At 47.1% G+C, this 24902-nt stretch overlaps 1 protein-coding gene across 1 annotated transcript; it reads right to left on the reverse strand.

The window, feature by feature from the left end:
* Positions 1-336: 336 nt before the first annotated feature.
* Positions 337-24636, reverse strand: LOC146188858 (uncharacterized). Its single transcript, XM_084605136.1, has 2 exons — positions 23457-24636; positions 337-341 (listed from the first exon to the last, which is right to left on the reverse strand). Exons 1-2 carry the CDS (start codon positions 24634-24636, stop codon positions 337-339), a joined length of 1185 nt encoding a protein of 394 aa, XP_084461262.1.
* Positions 24637-24902: the final 266 nt, after the last annotated feature.

Below are 24902 nucleotides of genomic sequence, written 5' to 3' on the forward strand. Positions count from 1 at the left end.
GAGGGCCTTTGAGAAACCAATGGGGCATCGAAACCCATGCCTATGCTCTAGCTGCTGACCTGAGATTGGGCTTGTTTGTCGCTGCCTACGGGGCTAGAGAGGAAGGCAAATTGAGTTGCCCGTTGAAATGCCGAGGCCCTGCCTTTCTCCTCGAAGCTCGAATAGTTGGGTTTTACACAGAAAGAAGACGTGTGTGTCGTGTCTCTTGCCAACAGATCCTTCAGTAATTCAAAAGTTAGCTTCCTTTCTTTCTATTAACGAGCACGTCCCCGCGTCTACAGTGCATATCCAATATTCATGGTCGCAAGATTCAACTCAGCAAATATGAAGTGATTCCTAGTCTGCAGAAGCAAAAGCCACATTTGAAAAGTGACAGCTCCAGCGTACATAGGAACCCAGCATGCAAGACCCTATTTGTGGATCACACATTTCTTTCATCCCTTTTGTTGTCATTCAAAAATTTCAAAATAATGTGCACGCTACATGAGCATATATTGCAAGAATACCTGGCACTGAAATAAAAATATACAAATTACGCTGCATTTTACACAGATGGTTCAAAACTGATGAAAGTGTTGGGTGCTATAGTACAAGATGCAACACAAAAATGATAAGACTACCACAGTGTGCATCACTGTTCACTGCAGAATGTTATGCTGTTTGCGCTGTTGTGGTGAAAGTAAGGAATGAAAACATCAAAAGTAGCATCATCTACACAGATTCTCTAAGTGTCCTCACCTCATTAAACAAAAAAATGCAGTTGAACCGCTGATATAGTAATATAATATAATAATATAATTGGTAATATCATACACAACATAGTAAAAGTCACTTCACAAAAACTTAATATAAAATTCTTCTGGGTTCCCAGTAATGTTGGAATTAGGGAAATGAGAGAACCGACATGTGTGCTGCACAAGCAAGAACAATGTAAATAAAACGTGCGAACTTGCTACACAAAGATTATGTAAAGTTAGTACGCAATAAACTAAAAGTCAGCTGGCAAGCTTCATGGGAAAATGAAGCGAAGAACAAGCTGCATTCTGTAAATACTTTTATAGGGGAATAGAAATCATGCCGACACCAAGAACATTTTATTGAAGCTATTTTATGTCTATGTATTGGACACACATACATCACACATAATTGTCTCGTGACAAAAAAGGACAAATCACTGTGTGAAATGTGTGGGGGTAAGCTTACAGTGAATCATATTTTAATCTCATGCCAGCGACTTGAGGATCTTGGGAAAATATTTTTTACTGTGTTCTATAATGAACACATTCGATTTCCCCCGCAGGGGGCACCTGTTAAAGCAGGTGTTTGTGTGTACTGTGCGACACCACGGACCCCGAGCATCCACGCTTAGCTGTGCGTGGCATCGTCGTTTCTGGGGAAAAGGGGATCCTGGTGATTGAGCCGATGCCGAGGTTTTGGACCTTTAAGCCCCTCGGCGGAGGCAACACACCACTTTGAACCACACGTTCCATAACCGGCACCTCCGGGCTGACCCACTTGGGGCACATCGGCAGTCGCCTTTTCCTGTACTACCCTGCATCTTTTACCTTCCTATCTTCTTTCTTATAACTGTCCTGTCCCCTCCTCTCTTCTATGATTTTTCCTACTTCTAGGCAGCGAGGGCTAACCTCGTGTGGCTAGCTACCCTGTGTTATGCCATGTTAGGTTACAGTTACGGTGTACAGCTGGCGTGCGCAGGACTTGCCAGTTTCTGTCCCGTTCCCTCGTTGGGCTCCATGGTGGGTGCCTGGCACCGCAGCTGGACAATATACTTTTTTATGGCATCTAAACTACTTAATCCTGATCATCCTCCCAGTCGAAAAAACTACAGAACCGTGTCAAAAATACGACAAAATATTTTGTAGTTCTGTCGTAAACGTCAGATTTTCCTGTAGTTCTGTAGTACTTTTCTGTAGTTCTGTAGTTTTTCTGTAGTATGTTTCTGTTGTCTGTAGTTCTGTAGTACTTTTCTGTTGTAACTACAGAAATATCTGATGTTACTACAGAATGTTCTGTTGTCACAACAGGTTTTCCGTCAAAAACCGCACAGAAATTCTGTTGTACCATCAGAAAATTTTCTGTAGTTTTTACCAACTGGGCTCCTACTATAAAGGGGTGCACCGAGACCACCATGTTCTTTTCAAACAACATAAACAACTTTCCTCGTTTCCACTTGGTCCACAGTGACCACGACGAAATAACTGCACGACTTGTGTCCCCATTTGTTGTTTGACGAAGATTGACCGAGGCCATTGGCCAAGGCTATAAGATAAAGAAACTTGGAAACGGTGATCTGTTGTTAGAATTAATCTACAATCAGGATCAAAAGCTAAGTGCAGTCAAATCATTTGGAGAAATAGCAGTTACAATTAGCCCGCACCGATCACTAAACACTGTCCGAGGAGTCATCTCTGATAATGACCTTATATACGTGAGCGAGAAAAAACTCCTTGAAGGCCTGAAGGAACAAAACGTCACAGATGTTTATCGAATAAAGATCACACGAGGCAACAAAGAGATAGAAACAAAGCATATTGTACTCACCTTTGCTGCAAGCACTCTCCCAGAATCTGAGACCCTACATCCCAAACCCATGTAGATGCTATAACTTCCAACGGTATGGCCACAGCTCACAGAGCTGCCGTGGCCAACTCACCTGTGCCAAATGTGCTTCCAACAATCGCCCTACAGATACCTGTGATGTTGAACCACACCTTTGTACAAATTGTCAAGGCAATCATCCTGCTTACTCGCGGTCATGCCCATCATGGAAAAAGAAAAGGAAGTCACTCTGAAAGTTACGGAAAATATAACTTACGGGGAAGCATGGAAGAGACTCGTTGCCAGAAAAGCCTTCCTACTGCGCTGTGACAGAGCAGGGCGCGGAGTCACAGCGGTCATCGGTGGCTGCCCAGGTAACACAGAGTGAGGCCGGGGTAGAGCCATCCGCGCCCTTCGTGGAGACAGGCTCCATCACCCACAAATCAAGCTGCGCAGACCTTTAGGTCAGCTGGCTCCAAGGCCTTGATCCATGAGGCAAGGTCTAAAATGGATAAGCCTTTGCTTTCTGCAGAGTTGTCCACTGCATCTGAGGATGCGATGAATACTTCACCATCGCTGCTTAGGCGGCAAAGCTCCCTTGAGAGGAGAAAAAGGAGAAAATCCCCATAATGGCCTAAAGACCTACAATCTTAGGCTTTTAACCCTTATCCCCAACAGTATTTTAAACATGTTTTTTTAATTCATTCGAATTGTCGAGGACTTTTAAATAATTACAGCGATGTAACAGATATCCTAAATTCATTTTCTCCTGTAGCGATGCGTCTCCAAGAGACAAACTTGGGAGCGCAGCAAAAAAACATTAAAAAAAATTCGGGTTTTTCGTTGTGATCGCAAGCAATCAGATACGCTTTCTGATGGTGCTGCCATCATAATTCAGAGCGGAGTAGCCACTCACGAGGTCAGCCTTAAAACTAAATATGAATCAGTTACATGCAGTCACCATTGTTGATTTTAAGACAATCACGGTATGGTCTATTTATATCGAACCACACTTAAGTCACCACTCCATGACATAGAAGCACTTCTAAGACAACTACCAGAGCCATACCTTTTAGTCGGGGATTTTAATGCCCATTCCTCCTTACACAGACACCAGAGGCAGATTTTATTCTCTGTAATAATGTCTGCCTATTAAACTCGGAGAAGCACAGATACTGCTCCCCGAGCAGTGGAAAAATGAGTTGTCTGGATTTGTCTTTTTGTTCACCTTATATTTTTACTGATTTTAAATGGGTCGTCCTTGACAATCCACATGGAAGCGATCATTTGTCAATTATAATTAATCTAACATCCTCACCATCCATCACGTTAGCCAAACCACGACGATGGAAACTTTATCTAGCTGACTGGCAACTATTCCACACTTAAGCAAACCTCGGAAAAGTCTTTTCAGATCACCTCGGCGCAGATGAGTTATGTTGTCGGCGCCACTGACGACAGCGCCCCAAGCGGCAAGCTAACCAGGCGGACCGCCGGGAGACCCCGGCATGGGCGACCGCGCCAAGCAGAGCGAAAACGGGCGCCATTACCTGATGTATAAATAAACAGTTTTGCTTGTTATACCGACTGCGTCTGCCACATGGCGACAGCGGCGGGATAACCAACGCAGCGTGACACCCAGAAGGACAGCAAGCCAAACGTAAGCGGCCGCAGCATCATGCCAGACACTCGCGGCGCGAAAGAAGAGCGCGCGAGCGGCACTCCGAGAATTACGTTCAACCCGCTCGCCGTGGAACTGCCGACAAAGCTCGAGTTCCGCAAGCCCAAAGATTGGATACGATGGCACCGCAGGTGGGAATGCTACCGACTCATCTCCGGTCTGACAGGATAGGAGGAGACAACGCAAATCAACACATTACTCTACGCCATGGGCGAAGAAGCGGAGGGCGTGCTCGTTGCTTTGAAACTGACAGACGAACAGATGGCATCATACTCCGCCGTGGTGAGTGCTTTTGAAAAGCATTTCCTACCTCGGAAGAATGTCATCTATGAGAGAGCGCGATTTAACTCTCAGAAACAAGAGCAGCATGAAAACGTCGACGCATTTGCGACTGAACTGTTCAAGATGGCCGAAAGATTCGATTACGGAACTCTTAAAGACGAACTGATTCGGGACAGGCTCGTGGTCGGCTTGCGAGACATAAAACTCAGCGAGAGCCTGCAGCTTGATGCAGAACTCACTCTCGAAAAAGCAATCACAGCTGCTCTTGACATGGGAGAAGTTCGCGGCCAGACAAACGTCAAAACTCGCCGGAACGAAGCGAAGGTGCCTTTCAAGTCGCGCCCTCAACGTGCACACAAGACGGGAGACGAATGCTGCAAGTGATGTGGTAGTGTGCGTGACCACACGAAGACACAGTGCCCCACGATAGACAAGACGTGCAACCAGTGTTGAAAAAAAGGCCATTACGCCCGCGTCTGCATGTCTAAGCTGAAGGACGAGACCTCGAGTATCCGAAAACGACCAAACGATCTCGGAGAGCTATATCTAGGCGAAATCAAAGTGTTAGTGAACACGCCGTGGAGGATTACTGCTACCGTGAACAACCTGCCTTTTACCTTCAAGGTCGACACCGGTGCGGATGTGACTGCGATCGCACAAGACCAGCACGAAAGAACCGTCATGGGACCCATCAAACCAACGCAACAGCTGTTGATAGGCCCAGGCCAGACAGCGATAGCCACTGTTGACTACATCGATGCAACAGCCACCTGGCGCAACACTGAAGTCCAAGAAGCAGTCTTCATCATCAAAGGATTAAAAGAACCGCTGCTCAGTCAACCAGCTATACAATCACTTGGGATTCTACAGCGCCCTCTTGAGCTAGACGAAACCCTCGCACAATCTACTGATGTCCCCAACTTCTTGGCGTCAAACCCAAAGCTAACGCCCGGGCTTGGAGTCATGAAGACTGAGTACCGCATCAAAGTCAAAAAGGATGCTGAGCCATACGCAGTCAGTTATCCTAGGCGCGTGCCTCTTCCACTGCTTCCACTTGTGAAGAAAGAACTAGAATGGATGGAAGACTTGGGAGTCATCCAGTGGATCGAGGGAGCAACCGAGTGGTGTTTTCCAATGGTTGGCGCACGAAAAAAGAACAATGAGCTGCGCATCTGCGTGGACTATGGTCAACTCAACCAACAAATAATACGCGAACGTATGCTCATGCCTACGGTGGACGAGTGTCTTTATAAAATTAGCAGGTGCGACAGTTTTCAGCCGCCTAGATGCACGAGCTGGATACTGGCAGGTGCAACTGTCCAAGGACTCTCGCGAATACACAACCATCATCACACCAGTTGGCAGGTTCCATTTCCTGAGGCTTCCCTTCGGAATCTACACAGCGCCAGAGTTCTACCAACAAGAAATGCTCCGTGTGCTCGAAGGACTAGATGGTGTGAGTTGTCTACAAGATGACATCATTGTCCCAGGGAAGACAACTGAGGAACACGACACCAACCTACTGCTGGTGCTGAGGAAGCTGGAAGATGCTGGTGTTACCCTCAACATCGACAAGTGCTCCTTTCGACAAACAGAAGTAACATTCTTAGAACATATCGTCGTAAACTCAACAGGAGTCAGCGCCGACCCGGAAAAGGTCAGGGCCATAGTCCAGCTCGACCCACCATGTGATGTGTTAGAAGTCAGGTCTTTGTTGGGCTCTGCAAACCACCTAGCGAAATTTCTTCCAGAGCTAGTAGACTTTACGTACGAAGCCTCTCAGAGACTTGCTCCACCAAGATGCCGACTGGCACTGGGGCCCAGCTCAGCAGCAGAGTCTTGACAAACTCAAGCAAGCTTTAAACAGGACGCCGATTCTCACTCACTACGATGCTCAGTCGCCTCACACAGTGTCTGTGGATGCTTCCTCATACGGTCTTGGGGCTGTACTTCTACAGCCGTCGCACGAAAAGCTCCTAACTGTGGCATATGCATCACGCTCCCTTACGGATACAGAACAAAGATATGCCCAATTTGAAAAGGAGGCACCGGCAATCACATGGGCTTGCGAACATTTCCGCAAATACCTGCTGTGATCAACCTTTCACGTGGAAACGGACCACAAGCCGTTAATATCGCTGCTGACGACTAAACGACTTGACGAGCTGAGTCCTCGCCTTCAACGTTTCAGGATGCGCCTTTTGGAGTACGACTACACCATGTCCCACACTCCCGGCAAAAAGCTGTACACAGCTGACCTTCTGTCCCGGAAGCCATCTGGGAAACCAGCAGACATAGAAAGAACTCTCGAGAGTGCAGTGCGCGAGTTTAAAGAATTAGCACTTGAACAACTCCCTGCTTCAAAACAAATGCTGGACAGAATCAGGACAAGCATCCAGTCAGACGAAACACTTTCCAGGGTAGCTACCTTCTGCACTACATCATGACCAACCTTGCATGGGCTGTCACCTGACCTGAAAAGTACGTCGAGGTGGCTAGTGAGATTTCACTCGTTGATGGTCTGCTATTCAAAGTCGACAGAATAATCATCCCGCCAGACATCAGAGTAGAGGTTCTGGAAAAACTCCATGCAGGCCACTTGGGCACAACGAGGTACCGAGCGAGGGCAAGAGAATGCATATGGTGGCCAGGCATAGGCAAGCACATTGAAGACTACTTGGAAAAGTGTCCAACTTGCAGAGAGCAAAGAAAGCCAGAAACAGAACCCCTGCTTCTAACCCCATTGCCAGCACACCCTTGGGACACAGTCGGCATGGATCTGTTCACGCTGGAGGGGAACGAATATGTTGTAGTAGTAGACTACTACTCCCGATTTTTCGAGCTAGAACAGCTGCCGAGGACAGCTACAAAAAAAATAGCCCTAGTCTTGGAGCCAATGTTTGCACGGTACGGTGTTCCACGGACAATGCGCACATACAACAGGCCGCAGTTCACTTCCACAGATTTCACTTCCACAGAGCTAACATTACACAATGTTAGCTCATTTATCTGAAACCTCAGTAGAAGCACCATTGAAGCTCTTTAATAAAATCTGGATATCCGGGAAAATTCCAGAGGCCTAGAAGGACGCTATTATAGTGTCTCTGTTGAAGCCTGAGAAGTTGCCAAACTCTGCAGGCAGTTATAGGGCAATAGCTGTCTAGAGAAGAGCTTTGAAAGCATTCTAAATATAAGACTGATGTTTGTTCTCGAATCTCGAGAACTGCTAGACATTCACCAGTGCGGTTTCAAGAAAACATGTTCCACCACTGATCACCTTGTCCGCCTCGAAATACAGTTCGAAAAGCGTTTATACATAAGCAACACTGCCTTGCCATCTTTTTTCACCTCGAAAAAGCCTACGACACCACATGGAGGTTTGGGATCCTACGGAACTTGGGAGATCTTGGAATTCGCTGCAGGATGCTAAAATGTTTAGCTGACTTTCTACTTTTGTTAAACTGACTTTCTACATAACCGATCTTTTCAAGTACGTCTTGGTTTCGTCCTTTCTAAAAACTTCACACAAGAAACTAGTGTGCCCCAAGGGTGCATTTTACGTGCGTCTCTTTTCATTGTAAAAATGAACTCTATATTAAAGGTAATCCCGAAGTCCACTATGTACTCGGTTTATGTTGACGACTTGCAAATTGCATGCACATCAGCCAGCATAGCAACATGTGGAAGGCAGATGCAGCTAACAATAAATAAACTGGCAGCATGGGCACATACAAATGGTTTCAGAATTTCCACACAAAAGTCAGTAGCCGTCCTTTTCTCTCTTAGACGAGGACTGCAAACTGACCCCACCATCTGCCTTAATGGAATTACACTACCGGTAAACCACGAACACGAATTCCTCTGTTTAACTTTTGATAGAAAGCTCTCTTTCTTCCCCCATATAAATGCCCTAAAAAGAAAGCCTCTAAAGCTATCAATATATTGTTACGGACTTGATCTCAAGCAGAGCACGTTGCATGGAAGAAGGAAGAGGAAGAAGTGTGCGCGCCCGTTCGACCTTTGTCTGGTGGCACTTGTGTCGTTACCGCTAGCCGTGTGTACCTAGCGTACTGAACCAACTAGAACGTCTCCGTCGCGACGCTAAGGGCGTAACATTGTGGTGGAGAAGCCGGGTAACGATCCCTGGCGCTACAGACAGCACCGACACAACTGGAGCCTCGCCGGAGTCGTCGCCTTGCGGGCCTCGAACCGCAAACCAGCGCCATGCAATCGGCCAATGACCCGCAAGCAGCCCGTGGTGACGCGGTGATCCAGGCTGAAGATCGGCCTGCGGGCGCAGCGAACACTTCGCATCACTATCGGGAGCCCCGGACTTTCGCGGGAGCGGCAGGCGAGGACGTTGACGAGTGGTTGACCCACTACCAACGGGTGAGCCGCTACAATCGATGGGACGCCGCCGCTAAGCTCGCAAACGTGGTTTTCTTCCTAACCCATACCGCTCTTGTTTGGTTCGAAAACCACGAAGACTCTCTTACCACCTGGGACCGTTTCGTTACTGAATTGCGGCAGTGCTTCGGTGACTGTCTTGCACGAAGGAAGCGAGCTGAACACACGCTTACGCACAGAGCTCAGCTACCTGGGGAAACATGCACAACTTACATAGAGGAGGTCCTGAAGCTATGTAAAACTGCAAGCGCTAATATGACCGAGGAAGATAAAGTAGGACATCTTCTGAAGGGCATCGCAGATGATGTTTATAATTTTCTAATTGCCAAAGGTGACCTGAACGCCGTCTGTGATGTCATTCGGCATGTTCGCACATTCGAGACATTGAAGACTCGTCGCATAACGCCAAAATTTGGGCGGCTCGCCAACGTTCCATCTGTGGCGAGCATTGAAGACAACTTCATGGACTTGTCGTCGACGATCCGGCAAATAGTTCGTGAGGAACTGCAGCGGGTTGAGCCCCCTGTACGGTCTCCATCATCTTTGCCCTCTGACGTTGTCGGCTCTCGAGGGCCTCCCTCCTTGCTGCCGTCGATGCCCGTTGTGAATTCTATCAATACGGCACAGGCGGACGCTTACTCCAACAGCCCGACGCCAAGGTTCGATAGCCCTGGTCACCCGCCTCGCTACGACTCGCGCCCGACTAACTTCTTGTCGCCCTATGATCAGCACTATGAGTACCATCCTCAACCGCCACCTGCTCGCTATTTCCGGCGTCCAACCCGAAGACCTGAAGATGAGTTTCGCTACCCAATGCACCCTGTTTCCTCGGAGCCCTCCAGGGAACAAGTGTTTCGTCGCACAGCCCCCGTGTGCCGACGCTGCGGCATTGAGGGGCACATAGCTCGATACTGCCGCAGCCGCCCACTCACCCGTTACGATCGGCCCGTCCAAAATGCTCCGCCACGTAACCGTTTCTACGATTCTAATTGGCAATGGCCCCCATCTTCGTATGAATATCCCCAGACTGTCACAAGCTGCCTCACCTATTATACAGCGGAAGATACGGGAGCTTATGGCTGGAATATAGAGCGAAATTCACGGGACTTCGTCGCTCCTCTGGACAAGATTCGACAAGCCGATGGGGCAGCGACCGCCTGTCCTTGACGCGGCTGCTGCATAGTCGGCCAAGGGTATAAAATAACCGACAGCAGCACGCCCTCACCAGTGCGTTTGGGAAGATTCAAACTTCCGGCCACTCCGCGGTGCTCCGAAAGCGTATTGTGTTCTTCGGGCCCGCGATCGACGCATCGTCCTCTGCACCTGTACGGCCGCCGCTACCGAGCAACACAGCCTTCGACGCCTCAGCAAACAAGAAAGCCGTGAGAATTTCATTCGCCACGGACTGTTGTTCAATCGAACATTATTTTCGCTTTGTTAACTTTTGACCTGACTTAGTAGTATTTTACGCTGTGTTCTTATGTAACTTTCGCTCATACTTATAATATCTGAAATACCTGCTTTATTATCTTTATAGTCTTCATATTTTTATCACAGTGTTTTGTTCATTGTCGGGTTATTTTTTTCTCTTATCATTTATTTCTTCGTCTTTATCAATATCTTGTCGTGGCGTTGTATTCTCTTCCATTGTACTCTATTATTATCAGTGTAATTTTGGTCTGCTATTTATAAACCTTCAATTGTTTGTAAAAGAAAGTGACCTATTTGTACTTATTCCTCAATCACACACCGACACACGTGCTTCACGGGTTGACCGGCCTAACTTTTAAATGTGTTCACAACCCTCGTAGAGGACGACGGGTAACCGTAAAGGGGATCCCGCACCTCTTTTGACCGTAAAGGCGGGGGTTTGTGACATAATTGGCGTCCGCGACAGGACTGGTCAACCAAGTGTCGGTGAGGGAGAGAGGAGTAGGTGAAATTTTTTTTAGTGTTGTATCCTAGCACTGCATAACGCTTTCCACCTAACATGGCTGATGCAGAGTTAGAACGGCTTGTTGAGTATGGCCGAACTTTTGGCTTTGAGGGTCACGAGCTGCTCAAATGGGTAGATCAGGAGCGAGCTCGTCGCAGAGAAGAACGCAATGAGGAACGTACGCGGCGGAAAGAGGAGGCAGAACTAGAATCTAAACTCCGGATGGCGGAGATGGAGAAAGAAAAGGAAATAGAGTCGCAGAAAGCCCAACTCCGGATAGCGGAGATGGAAAAAGAAAAGGAGTTACTGATGCTCCGACGAGACCGACCTAATAATCCGGCAACTGACGCTAACAGCACCGGAGAGACAAGGTCAGAAACGGGGGAGAGAAGCTGCTCGGCCCGAACGCATAAGCCCGCACAAGCTGATGCCGGTTTTTAATGAGGGCAGGGACGACCTTGACGCTTACCTCATGCGTTTCGAGCGCGTCGCTGAGAGTCAGAATTGGCCTCGCGACCAGTGGGCTACAGCCCTTAGTCTATGTTTAAGCGGCGAAGCGCTCAGCGTTTTTAGTCGCATGTCTGCGTCCGAGTGCTTGGACTACAACAAGCTCCGGCAGGCACTCATGATTCGCTTCCGTATGACAGAGGAAGGGTTCAGAGAAAAATTCAGGTCTGCTAGTTCCCGGAACGAGGAAACGTGTTCACAGTTCGTGACGCGTCTTCAGAACTTCCTAGACAGATGGATAGAGCTGTCGGACACAAAGAGAGAGTACGCAGATCTCTTTGACCTGATTCTAAAGGAACAGTTCCTTTCTAACTGCGCCACTCCGCTACAAATGTTTTTGAAAGAAAAGAAGGACACATCCTTCTCTGAAACAGTAGCAAGGGCAGAAAAGTATGTGGAGGCCCATGGCTGGTCAAACTTCGGAAAGCGAAGCACCCCGAAGAATAAGGCAGAAAACGCCGTCTCCAAGACGACCGAGAGAAGGGAAACTTTGCTTCAATCATCGGATGCGAAGAGCAGCGATGAAAAGAAATGTTTTATTTGTTCACGCACGGGACACCGCCCCGAAAATTGCCGGGCCGCCCCATCCGACGGATCGGGACCGCCCAAGAAATGCCACAAATGCGGAAAACCAGGTCATCCAAGCTGGAGATGCTGGGCAAATGGGGCCCCGAAACAGAGAGAAGAAAATCGGGAGTCCGCTGCAGTATGTGTTGAGAACGGATACCTCGAACTTAAGGATGGAGGGAAGATCCCCGTCATCAACGCTGGGTTCACCAGTAAAGAATGCGCCGTCAGGGAATGCTTACCTGTCGCAGCCGGCATGATCGGAGGCCAGACAGTCCGAGTCCTGAGAGACACAGGCTGCAACACGGTGGTGGTAAGAAAGGACTTAGTACGAAAAGAAGATATCACCGATACGAAGTCTCCAGTTTACCTACTTGACCGCTCAGTCCTAATGCTCCCAGAAGCTTGGGTCGATGTCGACACCCCGTACTTTCAGGGACGACTTCTCGCTAAGTGTATGGAGAATCCCTTGTACGATTTGGTGCTGGGAAATGTGGAAGGTGCTAGGCCAGCAGACGACCCCGATCCGAACTGGCACAAGACAACAGAAAGCGAGACTACGAAGTCCACTGCAGTAAAAGTTGAAGAGCTAGCGCCTGACACCGAGAGCCCCGCACCCATTTGGGATGCCGCTGAAGCTTGTCCGGTAGTGACTAGAGCGCAGGCGTGCAAGGATAAAACGCTGAAAAAGCTTAAAGTCCTGCAAGGCCTCCCTAGTGTATGCCGCGAAGAGTTGGTTCAAGAGCAAGAGAATGACGCGACCCTACGCTCGTGTTTCGATCGCGTAGGCCCGCCGCAAGCGAAGAAAGGAAAGGGTAGCCACCAGTTTTTCATTGCTAACGGCGTCCTTCAAAGGAAATACGTCGCCGAGTCGGGCGGGGAGTACACTCAAGTTGTTGTGCCCCAAAAGTACAGATCAGCTATTCTCAAGCTGGCACATGATGGGTTGATGGGAGGCCACCAAGGCGCGAAGAAAACCCTACGGAAGCTTCAGACAGAATTCTTCTGGCCAGCAATGCAGGCTGACGCTAAGCGGTTCGTTGCCTCTTGCGATCTGTGCCAACGCACAACTCCGAAGGGTCACACCACACGAGCGCCTTTGGTTCGAGTGCCCGTCATTAAGACACCGTTTCAGAGGGTGGCGATCGACATCGTTGGTCCACTCAACCCGAAGTCCGCTCAAGGCAATCGGTCCATCCTGACCATGGTGGACTATGCCACTCGGTACCCTGATGCAGTCGCACTTCCTAGCGTCGAGACCGAAAGGGTAGCCGAAGCACTTGTCGAAATGTTTTCCCGTGTAGGAGTGCCCAGAGAGGTCCTCAGTGACAGGGGCACGAATTTTACGTCCGAAGTAATGAAGGAGGTTAGCCGTCTGTTGTCAGTAAAACAGCTGCATACCTCTCCCTACCACCCGATAGCGAACGGCCTAGTCGAACGGTTTAACGGCACGCTTAAACAAATGCTCAAGCGCATGTGTCAAGAGAGACCAACCGATTGGGATCGCTACCTGGCTCCACTTTTGTTTGCATACAGGGAAGTGCCCCAAGAAAGCCTCGGCTTTTCCCCATTCGAACTGTTATATGGGCGAAATGTGCGTGGACCTCTGGCTGTACTTAGAGAGCTTTGGACGAATGCAACCATCCCTAACGAGTTGCGAACGACGTCCGAGTATGTGCTTGCTCTACGGGACAGACTGGAAAATACCTGTAAACTTGCCCACGAAGAGCTAGAGCGCGCAGGAGAGCGTTACAGCCGCTACTACAACATCAAGAGCCGCAAACGCTCACTCAAACCGGGAGAGAAGGTTCTTATTCTTCTTCCCACAGAGCACAATAAGCTGCTCATGCAATGGAAGGGTCCCTTTTCGGTCATCAGCCGCAGGGGCGATGTCGACTATGAAGTGGATTTGGGCCATGCCACAAAAATATTCCACATCAATATGCTGAAGAGATACCAGCAAAGGAAAGACGACACCATTGTTGCAGCTGTCGGTGCAGTAATATCGGCAGAAGAAGACTTCGCTGGAGTATTAAGCTTCAGGAATACAACTTCCGTGTCGAGTATATTAAAGGCAGCGAGAACGTGGGAGCAGATTACATGAGCCGGCTGGAATAGTTGTTAAGCTTGCACTACTGCATAGCTGCATTGTGTTGATTGTGTAATGAAAATCGTACACGATGTGCCTGTATATATGTGCACTTGATTGTTATCAGTGATCCGTGACTTGTGACATGTGCGCAAGACATGACTGAAGAACTACAGTGTTGTGGTGTGTGCGGGTTCAGATCAGTGCGTATATGGTGCGCGTCATGAACGGTAGTGAGTGACGAACGATCTTCAGTGCACTGAACGGACCCAATCTACTGCACCCCTCTATAGGGGCGTAATAACATCGTTCTCGGCGCTTGTGGAGTTCTAGAATATTCCGAGGCAATATTCTTCAGTGGGGGGCAGTGTCACAAGCTGCCTCACCTATTATACAGCGGAAGATGCGGGAGCTTATGGCTGGAATATAGAGCGAAATTCACGGGACTCCGTCGCTCCTCTGGACAAGATTCGACAAGCCGATGGGGCAGCGACCGCCTGTCCTTGACGCGGCTGCTGCATAGTCGGCCGAGGGTATAAAATAACCGACAGCAGCACGCCCTCACCAGTGCGTTTGGGAAGATTCAAACTTCCGGCCACTCCGCGGTGCTCCGAAAGCATATTGTGTTCTTCGGGCCCGCGATCGACGCATCGTCCTCTGCACCTGTACAGCCGCCGCTACCGAGCAACACAGCCTTCGACGCCTCAGCAAACAAGAAAGCCGTGAGAATTTCATTCGCCACGGACTGTTGTTCAATCGAACATTATTTTCGCTTTGTTAACTTTTGACCTGACTTAGTAGTATTTTACGCTGTGTTCTTATGTAACTTTCGCTCATACTTATAATATCTGAAATACCTGCTTTATTATCTTTATAGTCTTCATATTTTTATCACGGTGTTTTGTTCATTGTCGGGTTATTTTTTTTCTCTTATCATTTATTTCTTCGTCTTTATCAATATCTTGTCGTGGCGTTGTATTCTCTTCCATTGTACTCTATTATTATCAGTGTAATTTTGGTCTGCTATTTATAAACCTTCAATTGTTTGTAAAAGAAAGTGACCTATTTGTACTTATTCCTCAATCACACACCGACACACGTGCTTCACGGGTTGACCGGCCTAACTTTTAAATGTGTTCACAACCCTCGTAGAGGACGACGGGTAACCGTAAAGGGGATCCCGCACCTCTTTTGACCGTAAAGGCGGGGGTTTGTGACACAGACCAATGGACCGCGCAACAACTCTCCTGCTTCCGAACGAAGTGTCTCACCACCACCTGTCTCTTCTGCGCGCCGCTTTCCGTCACCACGGCCACGAAGGCGGTCGGCATCGCCTTTGCCGGAAAACTAGTCAGCGCGGCTGCTGGAGGTCAGGCCGCTGGAGACTGTCCGCTGCCTGAAGAAATTCCTCCATCTGTTGTTATGTTAAAGAACACGGTCTATGTGCTTGTGGATGGTGTGGCGACAATGGCTTTAGTGGATACCGGGGTAACCATTTCAATAATGAGTTTATCGTTTAAGAAGCGGTTAGGACGCAAAGTTATGTTTGTTTGGGACAGCAATGTGAATTTTCATGGCGCGGGTGGTGAGGTGTTCTGTCCCCTGGGAATGTGTAGTGCTTCGGTGTCCCTGGGTGGAACGGTATTCGCAGCGGAGTTTGCAGTGCTTTTGCGATGCACGCATGACATAATTCTAGGTATTGACTTTTTGAGAATGTGTGGCGCTATGGTCGACTGCCGCTCTGGGGAACTCTGCGTTGATGGTTCCCTTCCTTCTGGACTCTTAGAGAAGCCGCACGTCCGTGAGGATGTGTTCTGTCTAACAGAGGATACCAATGTGCCAGCCTTGTCTATGGTGTGTGTCCCAGTTTTGTGCCCCAGCCGTGCTTCCGACACCTTCGACGCTACAGTGGCACCGCTTCATTCTAACTGTGCAAAGAAATACATTCTGGTTCCTCATTGACTACTGTCGGTGGTCAAGGGCTGCTCACGGCTGTGGGCCATTAATTGTTCTTCGCAACCAATAGTTTTGCCTGTGAATATGAAGATTGCGACCTGTAGCCAAGACGACGCCCCGTCGGTGGCTTTGGTTACTGATGCACCTGGCGAAAGTGCTGCCGCTCCAGCCCCTGACTCGCAACTACATCGGATGATCAGCCGCTCTCTAACCAGGGACCAGCGTGACGCTTTGGAGGCCTTACTGGTCAAGTATTCTTCCATATTTGATTTTTCCGAGCCTAGCGGCTCACGATGCATTCCCGTGACACGTACCCGGCATCGCATTGACACAGGCTACTCACACCCAATTCGACAGAAGCCGTACAGAGTGTCACCAACAGAACGCCAGGTCATCAGTGAGCAGGTTCGGGATATGCTGGAAAAGGGTGTTATTCAATAGTCATGCAGTCCCTGGGCCGCCCCTGTAATTCTGGTGAAGAAGAAAGATGGTACATTTCGCTTTTGCGTCGACTATCGCCGTCTGAATGCTGCAACAAAGAAGGATGTGTATCCCCTTCCACGGATCGATGACGCCATGGATTGTCTGTTCTCGGCATCATATTTTTCATCCGTCGATCTGCGATCGGGATATTGGCAGATCCCTATGCACCCTGACGACAAGGAGAAAACGGCATTTATCACACCCGACGGCCTGTTTGAATTTAATGTAATGCCTTTCGGGCTCTGCAATGCTCCTGCAACTTTCGAGAGATTTATGGACTCTATCCTACGGGGACTAAAATGGCAAATATGTATGTGCTACCTCGATGATGTCGTCATTTTTGGCCGGACATTCGAAGAGTACAACGAACGCCTCGCTCTCGTGCTTGACTGCTTCAACAACGCCGGTCTAGTACTTAATTCGAAGAAGTGTCGCTTCGGTGAGCGCCAGATTTTGGTACTAGGACACCTCGTCGATCGTGAAGGCGTCAGACCTGACCCTCAAAAGACTGCGGCCGTTGCATCGTTTCCAACACCTCAGAACGTGAAGGAACCCCGAAGTTTCCTGAGACTGTGCTCATATTTCCGCCGCTTCATTCCCCGTTTTGCTGACATTGCTAACCCGCTTACGTGCCTTCTCCACAAAGACGCTCCCTTCGAGTGGACATCAGAGTGTGACTCTTCTTTTTGCCAGCTCAAGTTTTTACTAACGTCACATCCGATTCTCCGGCATTTCAACCCTTCTGCTCCAACGGAACTGCACACGGACGCCAGTGGTGTTGGCATTGGTGCTGTGCTGATTCAGCGTTACGGCGACAAGGAACATGTTATTGCTTACGCCAGTCGTTCCTTAAGCAAACCTGAACGCAATTACACAATCACTGAGCAAGAATGCCTCGCGGTAGTTTTCGCCGTTCAGCGATTTCGCTGTTATCTATACGGGCGGCCCTTCACAGTGGTCACTGATCATCATTCCCTGTGCTGGCTGATAAACCTGCGTGACCCATCTGGCCGTCTTGCACGGTGGGCAATTCGTTTACAAGTGTTTGATTATACAGTTTCGTACAAGAGTGGACGCCGGCACGGTGACGCGGACTGTCTCACACGTTTACCGCTTCCCACAACGGAATGTGACGCCGACAATTTTGATCATTACATCGCTGCGGTTTTACCTCCATTCCCCGATAACCGTACATTCCGCACTGAGCAGAGGAAAGATGAGAATCTCCAACCATTCTTTACCGCTGCAAGAGACCCTACAGCTTCCACTCCCTATTGTATACGGAGTGGTCTTTTGTACAAAAAGGACTATTCTCCCACTGGTCTCCGCTACCTTCTGGTGGTGCCCGTCAGCCTACGCTCCTCTGTTTTGCGCGTTATGCACGACGACCCCACTTCGGGACACCTGGGATCTGCGCGGACGCTCTATCGCATCCAAGAATGTTTCTACTGGCCCCGGATGCGTGAAACCACTGAGAAGTATGTGGCTAGCTGTGCTCAATGTGCGAGTCACAAACGCCCCGCCGACACTCTTCCTGGTCTTCTTCATCCGGTGACGCCTCCAAGATCCCCTTTTGAGAAAGTCGGGGTAGACCTCTTGGGACCTTTTCCCAAGTCTCATTCCTGCAACCGCTGGATCGTCATCTGCACTGATTACCACACTCGTTACTGTGAGACGGCAGCCCTTCCATCGGCTACTGCACACCAAGTCTCCCTCTTCCTGCTGCACTTTGTTATACTGCGCCATGGGCCTCCCCGAGTGTTGATCAGCGACCGAGGGCGTCAGTTCACCGCTGATGTTGTCGAAGAACTCCTTCGTTTGTGCCAAACGCATTTCCGACATTCTACCCCGTATCATCCGCAAACAAATGGGTTGACCGAGCGAACCAACCGGACACTCACCAACATGCTTTCAATGTACGTCGCCGCCGACCACGAAGACTGGGACACTGTGCTACCATTTATAACATACGCATACAACACCGCCCAACAGGAAACAACAAGTTACAGTCCATTCTTTCTCCTCTATGCCCGGTCTCCTCGACACATCCTCGACACCATCCTCCCGTTCTCCACAGATGACGAACCTGAGATTGCTGAGATCCTGTGCCGGGCTGAAGAAGCCCGCCGGATAGCCCGCCTGAGAACTCTCGCCTCACAAAAGCGCTCGAAATCGCGCTACGACGACCACCATCGCCACGTCACCTACCTCCCTGGAGATATGGTCTGGCTTTGGCGTCCACTAAGGAAGCGTGGCTTAAGTCAGAAACTGCTCGCGCATTATATCGGTCCCTATGTTATCCTCGAGGCAATTAGTGACCTCACGTATCGGATTGCGCGCCTTACAAAAAGTGGCCGACGTTCTTCACGAACTGAGCTTGCCCACGTCGCGCGTATGAAACCCTGTCATCCTCGCGCTGACGATTGACTCGCCCGGAGGGCTTCGCCTGCGACGGGGGAAGTGTTACGGACTTGATCTCAAGCAGAGCACGTTGCATGGAAGAAGGAAGAGGAAGAAGAAGTGTGCGCGCCCGTTCGACCTTTGTCTGGTGGCACTTGTGTCGTTCCCGCTAGCCGTGTGTACCTAGCGTACTGAACCGACTAGAACGTCTCCGGCGCGACGCTAAGGGCGTAACAATATTAAAGATCCTTTCACGTAAACATTGGGGATCTGACCGAATGTGCCTCTTGCATATCTACCGCTCTGTAGTGTGCTCTTGCCTCGATTATGGTAGCATAGTGTACGGTTCAGCAATACCCTTATATCTGAAACGATTAGACCCTGTGCATAATTCAGGTTTGCGTCTCTCAACCGGAGCCTATAGGACATCACCTATAAGCAGTCTTTATGTGGAAACCAATGAGCCACCTCTTGAGGACAGAAGAATCATGCTAACATGTTCATATATTCTTAAGATTCGCTCACTACCAAAACACCTTTGCTACTCCATAGTTACAAAGTGCTCATCCAGAACCCTGTTTAACAACAAACCTCAAGCAATCAGACCATTAATTCGTTTTGAACAGATATGCCAAGAATTAGACATATTTCATTCTCTTCCAAATATTGCCCGAAAACCCAGTCTACTGCCCCCCTGGTACCATTTTCCCACTGTACACGACTTTACATTGTAACAGTTCCGTAAGAAACAAACACCACATGAACACACAGTGCAGGAGTTCTTGGCACTAAATGACAAATACAGAGATTACACAGCGTTCTATACAGATGGGTCTAAAACAGTATCTCACGTTGGAAGTGCTGTGGTACAAGAAATATAGGAAAAAATGGTACAGTTACCGGATTTTTCATCAAGTTTCACAGCTAAATGTCACGCTATTTCTCTGGCGGTAGAAAAAATATTAAAGACAGGTTTTGAAAATAGCATCATTTATGCCGATTCCCTCAGCGTTATCACAACATTAAATCATAGAAATGCTACAGAACCTCTAATCGTAAACATCATTCATAATATAATAGCCTCAAAAACACAGGAGCATACAATTAAACTCCGTTGGGTACCAAGCCACGTTGGAATCAGCGGCAGTGAGAGATCTGATGCATGTGCTACAGCAGCCCGTCATACTAAAATACAGCCAGTCAACATACCACATAAAGATGTTCTAAGACTTGTAAAGAGAAAACTCAGAGTAAAATGGCAGACCTCATGGAACAGCGTATTAAATAATAAGTTACACCTTGTCAAGTCGACCATTGAAGAATGAAAATCGTGCAGTCACCAAAAACGCTTCATGGAAGTCATTTTATGTCGTCTTTGCATCGGACACACTTCTCTGACGCATACCTTCATTCTAAAGAAAGACGACAGACCTCTCTGTGATAAATGCGGAGGTGAACTAAACAAATAACGTCATACGTTCGTGCATCGAACTAGAGAAGTTATCCATTTCCTAAAGGATGCAAAGCACCTGAACAAACTTAAAAAAGCACATATATACGTATATATGTATTTATTTATTTATTTATTTATTTATTTATTTATTTATTTATTTATTTATTTATTTATTTATTTATTTATTTATTTATTTTTTTATTTATTTATTTATTTATTTCAATATACTGTAGGCCTTATGGCCCAAGCAGGAGGGGCATACCAGGTAACAATCACACACAGAAAAAACAAAAAATACAATACACACTACAATTCGGCGAGAAAAAAGGAATCATAATAGTAATTATTAAAAAATTTGACAGTCTAACAAATAAAATAGGCAATAACACACAGCACAATTCGGCATGAACAAAGGAAACAGATATAAAGTACTGAAAAGTTGAGCAGCCTAACCAAACAAATGACCTTCCAGTGCCTTGTTAAAATTACTGCTTTGGAAAAGAAATTCTGGAAGCAAATTCCAATCAGAGATGGTCCGTGGGGAAAAACTGTACCTAAATGAATTTGTTCGGGCAAAGACAGGTTGCAGCATATGTTTCCTAGTGTGTCGTGTTCGTCTGGCAGTAGAAGGTTGGACAAAGTTAGGTAACGGAATATTAACTTCCTGTGACAGAATCTTACAAAGAAACAAAATTCTGTTTATTTTGCGGCGGACTGAAAGGAGCGGGATGTCATTTTCTACCATCAGCTGTGTGGGAGAATCAGATCTGCTGTACTTGTGGAAAATAAACCTGACTGCTTTCCTTTGTATCATTTCAAGAGCAGTTATGTTCTTTTTTGTGTGAGGGTCCCAAATGATAGAGGCGTACTCGAGCTTAGTTCGGATGAATGTGTTGTATGCCAAAAGTTTGATATTAGAGGGGTCACGATTAAGTTTGCGTTTTAGGAAGCAGAGTGTCGAGAATGCCGAAGAACAAATTTGTGAGATATGCGGTGACCAGTCCAATTGATTGGTAAATGTCAGCCCTAAATACTTATGGCTTGCAACTTCTTTAATATGGGAGCCTTGTAGGGAATAAGTAAATGGGCTAAAATGTTTTTTCCTTGTTACACGTAGGAGTACAGTTTTCTTGACATTAAGTTTCATGCTGCATTCCACACACCATTTGTCAATAGTTGTCAAAGAGGCTTGAAGAATACCATGATCAGAAGTTTCCCTTATCTGCTTAAACACTATGCAATCATCTGCAAATAATCGTATGGATACAGAATTTGGAATAACATCAGGCAAATCATTTATATATATAAGAAACAGTAATGGACCCAACACGCTTCCCTGCGGTACACCCGAAGTAACACACAGTGATTCGGAAATGGCACCATTCACCTCAACAAACTGACTCCTCTTTTCCAAGTATGCCTCTATCCATTGAACTATATATTGTGGAAGACATATTAGCTCTAATTTATGAATAAGTTTATTGTGTGGGACCGTATCGAAGGCCTTGGCAAAATCCAAGAACAATATGTCCATTTCGCCGGAATTGTCAAGGGCAGAGGATAATTCATGAACAGTTGACACAAGTTGGGTAGCTGTTGACATTATTTTTCAGAATCCATGTTGGAAAGGTGATAAAATGTTTTTGTCACTGAGAAAATCTCTAACGATACCCGCCAGAATGTGTTCTATAATTTTGCAACAGCTGCTAGTTATTGATACAGGACGGTAATTGGATAGTATTGATCGATCACCTGATTTGTGAATAGGCACTACACGTGCTACTTTCCAGTCAAAAGGTAAATCGCTTGTACGGAAGGAAACTGAAAACATGTTGGCTAAATACTCAGCAATCTGTGAAGCATAGCGTTTTAAAAAAAAGTGTTTGGAATGCCGTCCACTCCACAGCCTTTCTTTGTGTCAAGTTGGCGTAGCAATGATAATACGCCTTCTGTTGAGATGGAAGGAATACTACAAGGTTCTATACATTCTTTCGGTTTAGTAAGGACAGGTTTCAATGTGAAAACGCTTTGAATGTAATGATTAAAAGAATCCGCAATTTTCTGGCTATCAAGTAACACAGTTTCATCCGTTTTCACTCTATCTATCACTTCCTTTCTCTTATTTAGATGTCTCCAAAATCTGCTAGGATAAGTATTTAAATATGAAGGAAGAATAACTTGGTAGTAATGGTTCTTTGCCATTATTAACTTCCGTGCTAAGGATGCTTTAATTCTTGAAAGGTTGCAGTAGGAGCCTTAAGTTGCCTACGATGTCGTTTTATTTTGCGTTTCAGGTGTATAATTTCCCGGGTGACCCAAGGATTCCTTCGATACGGTTTTATTTTTTTCAGAAGAACAAAAGTTTCAATAGTAGAAAGTATTGATTTTTTAAACCTATTCCACAAAACATGAATATCATCGCTCTCGTTAATAACTAAAGACGTTTCTAGGTAGTCTATTATGGCAGTGTCGTCTGATCGATTAAAGTCTCTAATACGTACAGGTGGTACATTCTCGGACGACCGTTCATAGTTACAAGACCAACAAAACGATAACAAGTCATGATCTGAAATGCCACGCTCAACACTCAAAAAGCCATTGGAAAAAATTTCACTGACAAAAAACAAATCAAGAATGGCACTGTCACGGGTGGGTTCTCTAACCATTTGATCTAAATTCAGAGCTAACATGATATCCAAGATAGTATTGTCATCACATTGTCCATAAGCCAGACATGGCCAATTCACGCTTGGCAGGTTGAAATCGCCAGTTAATATGGTATTACAATAACGCTTTGCCAGCAGGTGATCGTACAGATTTTGAAGGTACGAATTTGCAGAGTTGGGTGGACGATAAACTGGACATAGTAGAAAGGAAGTGCCCCAAAGAGATACATTCAAAAATAAGCTTTCGTGGTCAGGTATTTGGTCTAATACAGTAACGGCAACAGAAGACTTCACTATAACGGCAACCCCTCCACCACGAGAACACCGGTCACGCCTGTATACTTTGTAACCAGTTGGAACAATTGTATCGCTAGAGATGCCATCATGTAACCAAGTTTCTGTAAGGATGACTATATGAGGGTCATATGAAAGAAGCAGGCATTCCAGGCTATCAGTTTTATTCACGATACTCCTGACGTTGAGCGAGAGCATGCGTAGTTGACGCTGCAGAGTCTGTGACCGATATCTATCTGATTGAACGGTCCGTTGAGCCGGCATTCGCATGTTGCACGAATCATCCCAAACGTAAAAGGCTTTATCAACACGTAGTTTATCTCCAACTAGATTCACTTTTTTGCCAGCGTCCTTCTCTGCTTTTCCGCTTTGCCAAAGTAATTTGCGCTTTCTTAAAGTTTCTGGCGAGAAGTCATTTTGAATAGAAATACCAGAATCTTTTAGCTTCCGTACGTTACGCCAAACCATTTGCTTCTCAAGGTAGTTCTGGAAGTAGAGAATAACTGGGCGAATAGAGGCTCCTCGCCCCATTCTGTGAATGCGTGCTACAGACAAGCAATCAACACCCAATTTTTGATTAAAGACCTCATCAATTACCTTTCGTCGCAGGTCATCTTCCGTTTCATCATCCTGTTCGTTAATGCCAAACACAACTAAGTTATTTCTTCGACTACGATCTTCCAAATCCGCCAGACGTGACCTCTGCGAGTTAAGTTCTTCTTGGTATTTTGCGACAATTTCTTGCAGCCTTTGTATCTGCTGCGAATTATTGTGTACTTCCTTAATATTCTCTTCTACCTTCTCCATGCGCACACCAAATTCAAACACAGCTTTCTCAGTGTTCTCCAGTCTTTGCTTAATATCTACTAGATCGCTGCGAATTATTTTCTGACCTTCCACTAGTTGCTCTAACATTTCCGCAACAGAAAAACCAGGGTTTTCCTCTGTATCGCCACAAAGCAATAACTTACAAACATGAAAGCAGTCAGCAGCAATAAATAGGAGAGTGTGTGGGCTCCGCACAACAACAAGCGTTCTTTCATCACTTCTAAATAAGCCAGTATAACTAACCTGCAATGAGATGGGAGGCATGCTTAGCACACCGTCCGGTCCTCTTTCGCCGAGCCCACTGAAGTCCCAAGAATGCAGTCCTGATTTTATAGCCTGTGTCTTTGATGACGTCACAAATCCGATGCTTGATGTTGCCGCTTGTAGAAAACCGTCGATGCAGTAGGCGTTGTCCCACGTGCTGCCGAATGTTGCTGCTTGCTCTCTGAGCCCTTCGCCTTGGGGTTGAAATGTTGAAAGCAGTCCGGCTGTAGATAGCACGATCGCCTGCAATGAGATGGGAGGCATGCTTAGCACACCGTCCGGTCCTCTTTCGCCGAGCCCATATGGCAGTAGGAACAAGCTGCTCGTTGAGCCAGGGCACCCTATCCAGCCAGGTACTGTTCCCATTTCAGCACAACCTCTGAACACCTGGATACCTCACAGCAGCGTAGCCCCAAATACCTGGAAAACCCAACCACCTGCCAACAACTGTTCCTCTGCTAATTTCTTAAATATCCAAGGGTTGCTTATCAGTATTAGTCTACTTCAAAACGAAGGGAGGCGAATAAACG

This window comes from Amblyomma maculatum, chromosome 5, assembly GCF_055883805.1.
Source record: "Amblyomma maculatum isolate TAMU_Amacu chromosome 5, ASM5588380v1, whole genome shotgun sequence".
NCBI classification, from domain to species: Eukaryota; Metazoa; Arthropoda; class Arachnida; order Ixodida; family Ixodidae; genus Amblyomma; species Amblyomma maculatum.